Consider the following 11,534-nt stretch of genomic DNA (forward strand, 5'->3'; position numbering starts at 1 on the left):
ATGATACCATGATAAGAAACACAGTACTTTTTTTTCTAAAACAGATGATATTTCGAAAATTTTGGGTTTGTTTGGCGTTACATCATGGCGATATTTGTCCGGCGGTTTTTTCAGGAAGGTGTTTGTTTCATGCTCGTCCTATAAAACACCCCTCTTTTATAAGAAAATGAGTATTTTTCCTAAGAGGAGCGAATCAAACATCTTTATGAGAAAAATGTGGTGGAGCCCACATAATAAAGCAGAAAAAACAACTTTACACCTTCCTCCCATAGGGAAGCACTTTCCCTCCCAGGTGCCTTGGAAAGTACGGGCTAAAAGGTAAAACAAACACATCCATGAGAAATATGTAGTGGGGGACAGACAATATGAGCAAAAAAATAGCTTTTCTTTCAAAATAGGTTCATACCTCCCCTCATGGTCAAGCACTTTCCCTCTAAAGTGGTGCTTTCAAAAGAAAGGATTCCTTTCTGTGGGAGAAACAAACACCTGCTTGTTTGTTTCTATGGGAAAGGTGTCCATTTTTGTGTGAAAATTGCCACCTTTCCCAGCAGTGTGAAACAAACTGCCCACAGGAAAACGTGAGACCCACGTGCTGCCTACACTACAGTGTGTTTGCCCTCATGTCACCCACCAACGACAGTCACTAACCCCCGCCCCCCTCCTGTTCAAGTGGGACTCAGGGGGGGGGAGGATTAGTGGCTCTCATGTTTTTCCCTGGAAACACCATTTTTATAGAAAATGGCTTTGCCACTGGGGTGGGGACCATGGAGGGAAGCCATTTCATACGAAAAGGGGCACACTTTTTTTTTGGTGTACCCTCTTTCTTCTGTCTCCTCCCGTGTATAAAAGCAGGCCAAGGTGGCGTTTGTGCTCATCTTCCCCACATGACTGAAATGAACGGCCCCATCAGAAATAACTAGTAGTGCCCACATATTTCATATGAAACATACAGTTTCATATGAAAATCGTGTTGCACTTTCCTGCGAGAACGTGCATTTCTCAAGAAACACACTTTCGGCAGGCCCAAATTTACTAGGCCTAAGACAGAGACTTCAATTGGCATTCAGATTTGGTCCTCCCTTCTTTTTTGGAGGCGATGAGTTTGGCCCCGATGCAATTTCATTTTATGCAAACAATGCAACTCATGATTTGTTAAGCTAGCAATGCAAATTAAAACACTAATTTAATGTTAAGAAAATAATTAAGTCAAGCTCCTACAACAACAATCTTTGCGCAGTTTGGCTTGACAGCAGTTGTTTTGTGGGTGTGTGAAGCGCGCTTGCTTGTATTTTCATTTGACTATTTACAGGTAAGGCTCTGTTTGGGAGCCTTGCATTGAGATGAAAACATCATTTTCATGTGTTGCCAAAAATATGGTTTTGTCAAAATGTGGAATTGAAGATGTGAATAGTGTTGAAATGTGGTGCTAGGGTTGTCAAGTTTATTTTTATTGGGGTGTTTTGGTAGCGTCATTGCTCTCAAACAGCAGAGAGCATGAAAGCACTGGCAGAAACCACAACATACCTCCGCTTCAAGGCTCCCAAACAGAGCCTTAATTTGTTAAATTCTTTTTCGTTACTTGTCTAATTTATTAGTTGATTGTTATTACATCATTTGCTTGTGGATTTCCTGAGCTGTATAAACTGGCTGGTTAACTCAAATATCCTAATGAATTGCACAGAATCTTCTTTTGCATATTCTGATTGTGGTTTTCTTGTACTTTTAGAGGTTCCACTGATTCAACTATGATCTTTGTATTGTTGTAGTCTTTTGATACATCGTAAAAAAACTGATATGTATCTAAACTTAGAACTATGCTTGAACTTGTTCTAAAGCTGGCAAACAAAACACTCTGGAATGTTTGGCTAGGCTGAATCTCAAGCTTGTGCTCAAACTTGGTTCTTGATTTGGAAAGGGTGCCAACATAGTCCAGGCCAGTCCTGAAAAATTATTTCCTGTTTAGAAAATTAGATCTCCCAAACCTTCTGGAGTTTCACCCCCAAACATTTTACTGTAGATTTATCCACGTGTTAACTGCTCCATGACCAAATTTCAGAATTTTTAGTGATCTGAGTTCAGAGATAAAAAATTATGCACCGAAGCTTGTCTGAACCCAACTGTGTCTAACAGAACGTAACATGTTTTGACTTGTTCCCACTTGAGCACACCCAAAACCCGACCTAAACATTGCTAACTGACCTAAAATTTTGACCACACACCTTCAGGATACCTTACTACAAGAACAAACTGAGCCAAAAGCCTAAAATCCACTTGTACTGAACCTGACACACCCCTCAAAGAAACCGGACCTGTACCTACTTGCAACCTAATTTTTGAACCTCAATTATCCCTACAAACCATAACTACCTGAGCTCAAAACCTTGTTGATGGCCTTAGAACAAAGCACCAAGGTTTGATGGTTTCAACCGTGAAGTAAGTGAACTTAAGGAAAGAATGGGAGCCATGGATGACAAACTTGAGGCAATATTGAGAGGGTTACAAGAGTCAAGGACCCCAAACCAAGTGCAAAGTAGTGAGAATGTAGAAGCATGACCTTAATAACTTGGGCAAGTGAATGATTTTTTACCCCATAGTAAGCTTAAAAAATAATCCTTAACAATTATTTGCTGCAAGTGAAATGCAGTGAAGGGTTTTTCGCAAAAAATCTTCTCCACTTTCCACCTTCATCTCAAACCTCTCTAAACTTTGTGCAATTATCTGGATCAACCATAATCTGAGTTAGGGACAATCCAATTACAAACAACCATTTTTTGTCTACCAACATATAAGTGTCCACTTACACGAGCACGCATGCACATGCATATATAGATACATAGATGAAGGATTGGAATGTATCATTTCGGTTCATAGCATTTGACTTTAACCAAGGAGACCAGCATGGTCCAGACCCAACAAATCGGTGTTACTCATCTCCTATGTCATCCCTATCTTCATATCCCTCATTGAGATTTCATTGATGCAAATTGTTTTGATCAAATGGGACTCCATAAATAAATCTACATTCTTTATTTAGTGAGCCACATTTAAATCACTAAATTCTGATTTATGTTCCGGACTTTTTGATGATTAAAAAATCAACAGTTGACAAAATACAAAATTTTGTGGTTTAATCATATTTTTTGGTCAAAAAAATATGATATAAGGGTCAATTCTTATTAAATTGACTATGCTGAATCTATCTATAAGATCAGATAAACTTGATTTAAGAGTAGTATAAAGATGGGGGGCAACATAGGGGATGAGCAGGGTGGTTGTGAAGGTGTTGAGTTGGAGACCTTGGATCAAACTTAGCTGGCACACGTGTGTCTAGCTTTTAGAGGTGGGCTACATAAGGCAAAGTGATAGTGGGGCTCCACCCGGGGTTTTTTCTTGCATTAGCAAGGTAAAAAAACATAGGGGATGAATGGAACAGAACTGCAGACCCCAATGGATCCTCGTTTAAGTTGGTTCAAAGTTCAAACTGCCTAATTGAATAGAATTTAACATTTTTGCGCTCTTCAAGGAATTTAGCAATTCATAGCACTCCAATGAAAAACCATAAATTTCTATGGGTGTAAATGAAAGATAAGAAATTGGTAAAAAGAGTGCCAGTATGGATAACACTTGAAACAGATAGAGAGGGAGAGGGAGGGGATACAGAGGAAGGGGAGGGTGTAGAATAAGGAAGAATCACTCAAGCTCTCGTGTAGTGTTCGAAGATGGCCCATACCTTAGCGTTGCCGGTAATTCATGCCCTCTCCTCGCTTTCCATCAAGGGAGAAACTTATTGGGTCTCAACACCCACCCATTTCCACCCACCTTCTTCTCCTCCCAAGGTATTCATCCTACTCTCTCTCTCTCTCACCAATTCCCTTGTTGGGTACTTGGAATTTTTGTTGGTTATGGAATATGATGTTGGTTTTTCGATTTGGGTAGTTAGTTGTTACAAAATCCGTGATTTATGTGCGTATTTTCTATTATTCTATCTCTTCTTGGTTTTCCTTTTTATGGGTTTTCCCGTGCTTTAAAAGTTTTCTTATTAATGGCCTTAATTTATGTTCTTCATTTCTAGTTTCGGGGATTGACTATCAAGTGTGCTAGAGTTGGTGGGGTGGAAATTCCCAACAACAAGAGAATCCAGTGCTCGCTTCAATATATCTATGGGGTCGGCCGAACGGCGTCGAAACAGATTCTGAATGATTTGGGCATGCAGAACAAAATTACAAAGGAATTGACGGAAGAAGAATTGATTTTGATCCGAAACGAAGTCTCCAAGTACAAGATTGAGGGAGACCTGGTAAAATATATACTTTCTGTTGTGCATGGTTGTGTGATGCATGAATCCCGCATTCTTGAAATCGACCAACTCGGTGCATTATCTATTGCTTGAATTTGCTTGTGCGATTGAGTTTGACCAGTTATCAATTTTAGGTTGTTGGTATTTCTTACATGATTTTTCGGGTATGTTTTGTTGGTCTTAATCGCTAAGTGTGCTAGAGTTTGCGAAATAGTCCATCATTAAGAGCATGTTCTGTTGCATCCTTTAGAATCACTTTCTCACGGGCATGAGAGAGTGATGCTAATTTTTAAGGAGCAACCGAACATGAGATCTCAAATCACAGGGGCCCACCTGTGATTTGTACTTGTTTTACTTGTGTTTAAAATCACTTTCTAAAAAGCATGAGATCTCAAGTCACAGGACACCCCCTTTGATTTGAGATCACAAGATTTGAAATCATTCTGATTTCAAATCCTTTCTGAAAGGAGCTGCCGAACATGCCCTAAGTTTTTACTTTTTTGTGCTATGCTTTCTGTTTGCTATATTACATTGAGCTCGAAACCTTTTAAGTAATTTGGTTCGAATTCGCTACCAATGCTTCTTAAGAGCTTTTTACACTTACTCCAGAATGAATGATTTTATTTATTTTTCCTTTTTGTTTCCCTTGTTGTTATGGTGGTTAGTGCTTTGAACTGATGCATTGCTGCCAATTTTGATGAATTTTAGAGGCGTGCCATTGCACTTGACATTAGGAGGTTGAAGGAAATTCAGTGCTATAGGGGAATGCGGCACATTGCTGGATTACCTTGCAGGGGTCAGCGTACGAAGAACAACTGCAGAACGTTGAAGGGAAAGAGGATTGCTATTGCTGGAAAGAAGAAGGCCCCTGGAGCTCGTTAAAAGCATTTTGAGTACTGCCATTAATATATTTCTGTGTTTTTTTCCTCAGAGATGGTTATTTCTTTCAACAATGCTTGAACTGTGTGTCATCCATATCCATATTTGAAATTGCTTTTTGTAAGGATTTAACGTTTAGTGTGTGGTTTCTGTGCATTCTTCCTTTTCCTTTCTCTCTCCCTCTTTTTTCGGTTTAATTGAAGACCATGCTAAGAGGGTGCATATTTTTCCAACTACCACAAGGGGATTTCCGATTCAATTTTTTATTTATATAGCATTTATGATATTGAATATTAAAGTTATCCATCATGACTTGTGCTGATATACACATTAGATTATAATCATGCTCTCTCTCTCTCTCTATATATATATATATATATATATATCCAACATTAAATTAGTTGTATTAGCGTTGGTTGCATTTAACTGATTGAAACAACCAAACAACATTAAAGCAATGACATTTTTTAAAACACATTACCTTTTCGAGTAAAGGTAGTCTATTTTTTGAAGGGAAACAAAAATCAAATACATTTTTTCAAAAAGTTAAAAGGTGTATTTTACAAATTTGAAATTGAAATGTGAAAGCGATTTTTTTTCCGAAAAAGTGACCACACATACACAGGAGCAATAGGAACCTAAAAAATGAAATATGCAAAATGGGTTTTTTGGGGTTATTTTGCTTTTTTAGTTCTGAAATATATATATATATATATATATATATAATGGTTAATCTAACATTAAACTAGTTGTGTTTAACATTAGATGAATTCAATGACTAAAATACCCTTAAAAACTGGTATTTTTTAAAATATATGGTTTCTTCTTGAGGTCAAAAAAGGTAAATTTGATGGATTCATAAAGTTGTTTTTTTTGAAAAGTTGTTTGACTTTTCGATTCTCTTAAAGTTTAAAAGACCTGTAATGCCCAAAAAGTAGGTGTGCATTTCTAAAAGTACCATTCTTTTAATTATATTTTAGTCATTTTCATAAGGTTGAATCTATCTAATGTTAAGCACAACTAGTTTAATGTTAGACTAACCCTATATATATATATATATATATATATATATATATATATATATATATATATATGGGTAATGTTTGCTACACTCGTGCATAAGGAACCCCCTAGTGAAAAATGTGATATTTTTTTTTTCACATCTGATCATATGACCTTTGGATCATGTTTTTCAGACGCACATGTCAAATTTTAAGAGGGCTGAAAAATCAATGGCCTACAATGTACCAAAGTTTCAAACCTCAAAAAAAAAGTATTTTTACATTGAAAAACTATGATCCAAGAGTTGGTTCCTTCTATTTTTACCATGCAGAACACGTCCATGAGGTCAGATTTGGTTAAAACAACCTCCGCCTATGAGTTCCAATTAGGGGGTTCCTTACCCAAGAGGGTAGCAAATGCTGCATTTTTATATAGGGGGCTCCTCATATATATATATATAGATAGATAGATAGATAGATAGAGAGAGAGAGAGAGCCTTAAACATGTACAATTTTCATTTCAAACTAATGATGCATTTTTTTAGTGTCTTGGCAAAATGTCTGGCATTTGTTTTTGAAAATCAATGTATCCTGCTTCCAGATCTTGGTTATGTTATTCTTGGACTGAAAATATGACCATTTGGTCATGCATCTTATGTATTACTAAGATCAAAATAGACAAGCATTTTGTTTATTTGAAAAACAAGCAGCTTTTCAAAATGCTGCATGAAAAAATACATTGCCTTATCATTTTCACCATGTTTATTATTGAAAGAAAGAAGTAGGTCGGATGAGAAAATAGGAGCAAAATTAGAAAAATGGAATCGGAACTTCTATGAGGGTTGCATATTTTTCAGATCCTGCATGCAGACTGAATACTATCTTCTATGCAAAGCGCATTTGTCATGATGATAGCAATTAACATTCATATTGCATTTTATTCAAAGCAACATTTAAAATTGCCAATTGTGAGACCTTATGTATGTTTATCAATTCAAGAAGAAAGTTCAGAGAGCAAATGTCATGTATTGATCACAAATGTTGTAGAGTGGATTATCAGAATCACTTGGGCAAAAGTGAGTCAAAACATGAAACATATAGAAGAGCTACCAGCATTTTTCTTATGAATTATGATGGTGAAGTTGGAATGCATATTATAGCAGCCTTTGGCCAAGCCAATTGAGGTATTACAAGGGGTTTGGACATTGTAAGGTTTATTAGACTCCCAAAAGATTGGAGTGCCAAGTGCCAATTCAGAAAGTCCTTGGAGGAATTCAAGAAGGCCATTGGTGGCTTAGCAAGGGTTAGAGCCCGTCTACTACAGGGATTATCCAAATGCTTTTATTCAAGGTAAAATGACTCATGAAGGTGGTATTGGCCACAAAATTTTAATTTAAAGTCGTTGACATCAGTCTATTTTGTTCATACATCAGTGCTGGGTTGTGTTTCACATAAATATGGCCAAAATGCTCCCTAAGTGCATTAGATCAGCTTTTCTGTGACTTATGTCAAGGAATCAGCGTACACTTGCAATGGGAACATCCTTAACTGATAGATCCAAATGAATAGGAAAGAATAAGAATTGCTGCTTCTTGCTAAGAAGCTGATATAAAGAGGCCTTTGACTGGTGATTGGTGATTCCTATCTACTCATAAGGGTGGAGATAGCATTCTTGTCTATGGGGAAAACTAGTTTAATCAGTTATTTGCCCATCTGTTGATTGACAAGACCATAATGAGGTGTCACAAATCAATTGATACCATAGTCACCAATATCGCCGATATTTTGAAAATATTGTGATATTTTGGGCAAGTTCAAGGTTGCCTCAGGAATATATCACGATATTTTAAAAAATATCGGCAAATAGAAAATATCACAATATTTTCAGAGTTTTTTTTTAAATTTTAAGTTTGCATTTCCTATTTTTTTGTTTCTTTTATATTTTAAAACCTTTAAAACATGTTTCTCTGTAATTTTGAAAGAAAAATAATACAAAACTTATTATTTTCTTAGGTTTTTTGTTGTTATTTATATTTTTTTCAATTTTTTAAACTCCCAAGATTTTTCCAAGATATTCCCGAGATTTATCAACTTTTGAAAATCTCTCCAAGAAATACTCTTGCTGAGAACTTACCTTTAATGATACAGGTGACTGATTGATACCACAGGCAAGAAAAATCAGTAGTTATCTTACAAAATGTCTGAATGCCAATGGTTCTTTTGATTTCTTTAGCCTTTGACGATGATCTGGCTTGTACATTCTCAGTTTATGACTTCATCCTACTTATGGGTTATGTTTTGCCTCATCACACCTAGAAAATGTGCATTCATATGGTTCTTTTGAATTACATTTAGGTCTCACTGTTAATGCCAAAAAATTAGATGTCTTGGAAATGTCATCTGCTATTCTCAAAATGCTTTTGCAACAAGGTTGCTTGAGAACTCTTTATTGGTAATTGGTTGAAGAAGGAACTGGTGGCAGTATCAGGTTCTGAACAGCAAAGTGCTTCTTCTTTTCAGGTTGCCTCATGCAATTAATGGTTTTGTTCAATAACTTTCTGGTGAACTGGATTGCTATTCCCATGAGATGATGCTGCTTTCGTTGAAAACTATCTTGATCCTTCTTCTGAAATGATTTTGAATATTTTAGAAAATTTTACTTGGTTAAATATGGTCATGCTCCTAACGGGTAGAATGAAAAGAGAATACTCATGGATGATATTCAAGATTTGCAAACTTTAAAAGTCATTCCAACTTAGCATCTAGCTCTCAGCTAGTGCAAAGTGATTACCTCTAGAACTTTTGAAGTGTCTCATCATGCAAGAAACCTTTATTTGAGTTGTTTCCTACCCTGCACCACATGGTTTAATCCGCAACCCAGGGAATAGGACCAAGTTCCTGCATGTGCTACTTACAAGTTTGATAAATTATTGGAAATTTCATTTCCATGATCATTAATATGTTTCACTCCCTCCATCAATGTCAGATCCATCTTGAGGCAAATTCTGGCTGGTTTCTTTTTTATTTGATTCATTTTCACCTATACCAACCCCTTTCAGAGCTTCATATGAAGGAAATATGCAATGGAGACTCTCTCTCTCTCTCTCTCTCTCTCTCTCTCTCTCTCTCTCTCTCTCTCTCTCTCTCTCTCTCCTTTTTGTTCTTCTGGATATTCAATCTATGGGAGCAGTACATCATGGATTAAGCCATAGATCCCTATTTATGGATAGTGTCATTCTATCGCTATTGCATTTGATCTGGACAATTTGCAGGATAGTAAAAGTATAATCTAGAAACTAAACAGGTTAAGATGAAAGAAAAAGGCTAGTTGGAGGTTGGAGTAACTAAGGCCGTGTATGACTGGGACCTCAAAATGCATCTTGAATAGAACAGTTGCAGATTTTCTATGTTTTATAAGTTTCACCTGCTTGGTTAATTTTTGCCAGCTCACATAAAATTAGGTGTCATATAACTCTATCTAAATGTGTTTTCTCCAAAATACATTTCTCATGAAATGTGCAATACAGGAGCAATGTTTGGTATGAGTCTTCCGTACGAAGATAAAATTTGTTTTAAGGACAAACCATGATCTCTCATTTTGGAATTATTATCTGTTGGAATTCTGGAAAGAAATCTAGTGGGTTGTGTAACAAGAACATTGGGAGGAATCTAGTCCTTTTTCATGGTAATGCATAATAATTGAGATCATAGAAGGATGAAATATAAAATAACTTGGATCAGCTTTGTGTTTTTAACCCAGAGGAGATGGGATCAATGCATCCAAGTACTTGTGTCCTAGCATCACATAAGTGGTGAAGTTTGAGCATCTTACAAACATTTCTATCCGCATTCTATCGGTAAAGCTCACAGTACTTTAACAAAATTGTAACAAGGTGGCAAAAGGATTAGTTTGTTTGAGGTCCATATTTCTACAAAATAGATGATGGAATCTTTGGCCACATATTCTAAAACAGTTGGATGGTCATCATCAGATTATAATAGAGAGTTCCAGACGAGATTTAGTTCGAATACTCAACAATCATGTGGGAAGGCTGAGGACTGCCAGTTACGGTTCATGAGGAAGTTCTTTACTCTTTGTATCGTTTTACATATTTCAAAATCTCCTTTGTTCCAAAATCATTTTATCACATTCCAAGATGGTATGGCTGTTTTGATAAACCTCCTAATTGGTCACCCATCCACTTTGGAGAACTTGTAATGTTTTCTTTCTTTCATCAATGAACAGGTAGGGATCTGCCTAACCCCAGCTTTCCTATATATATAAAAAAAAAAGTATTTTTAGCAAATTGGTCCCTGCCTTATCAGCAATTTGCAAATCAGTCCCCACCTTATTTGCAAATTGGTCCCTACCTTTTGGTTAATCCTCGCAAATTGGTCCGAGGTTAACAACTACCCCTCACCCTTGACGGAAACTGTTAAAAGCTGAAAATTTCACAGTTCTACCCTCATAATGGCAATGGCGACCAAGGGTAGAGGCTGACAACAATGCCAAAGAACTCTCCCTCTCTCTGGCAACGCAGAGAGGTGCCGGATGCCACTTGTGGGCTCCCTCTCTTTGGCGACGCTGACGGATACCGGCTGCCACTGGCTGGCGATGCAGAGGGCAACGGCAACATTAAAGCACCAGCCGACGACCGACGATAAGATAAGCCCTCTCTCTCTCTCTCTCTCTCTCTCTCTCTCTCTCTCAGGAAGCAACAAGCTGGCGATGCGTGCAACTGGGGAGAGAGAGCCTAAAGAAATTCAACATTACCACTCACGAAGATCAACAAAATGTTGAACCCATGAACTGAACAAGAGCAAAGTCAAAACAAATAAAGAAAGCAGAAGAGAAAAAGAGAGAGAGAGAGAGAGAGAGAGAGAGACGAAGGGCATGGTCAGTTTCATGGTCAGCGTTGGACCATTAACCAAACATCTAGAGAAGGACTACTTTGTAATAACGGCGAAAAAGGCGGGAACCAATTTGCAAAAAAACTCCAAAAAAAAAAAACATTTCCCTCTATCATAATTGTAGGCTCTCTTAGTACAGTTAGGAATGATATTTGCTTGTTTGATTTCTCATTTCCTGGGTTAATGATATACTATATATTTGGATTTCTTTTGTCATGAATCTTGAGGCTAATTATTCTTGTCCCCACTTTCTGATGCATTTGTCCTCTTGGGAGATGTCTCTTAGCATAGCAAGCCTCTCCATAGGCATAGCATGCCAGGAGTGTCTCTGTTGTGGCTATGTGGCTGTATTCTTTTTTCATATTTGCACTGATAAACTCTCCCCAGGAGCAGAGACATAACCTCACTGGTTCTGCCTGTCGTAGTTACGATTATTGTCCTGGCAG

At 37.2% G+C, this 11,534-nt stretch overlaps 1 protein-coding gene across 1 annotated transcript; it reads left to right on the forward strand.

Annotated features, from left to right (window-relative positions):
• Positions 1-3,618: 3,618 nt before the first annotated feature.
• Positions 3,619-5,332, forward strand: EMB3137 (Ribosomal protein S13/S18 family). Its single transcript, XM_089992009.1, has 3 exons — positions 3,619-3,836; positions 4,073-4,297; positions 5,006-5,332. Exons 1-3 carry the CDS (start codon positions 3,720-3,722, stop codon positions 5,177-5,179), a joined length of 516 nt encoding a protein of 171 aa, XP_089848135.1. The 5' UTR covers positions 3,619-3,719; the 3' UTR covers positions 5,180-5,332.
• The last annotated feature ends 6,202 nt before the right edge of the window (positions 5,333-11,534 follow it).

This window comes from Nuphar pumila, chromosome 1, assembly GCF_984573655.1.
Source record: "Nuphar pumila chromosome 1, dmNupPumi1.hap1.1, whole genome shotgun sequence".
NCBI lineage: Eukaryota > Viridiplantae > Streptophyta > Magnoliopsida > Nymphaeales > Nymphaeaceae > Nuphar > Nuphar pumila.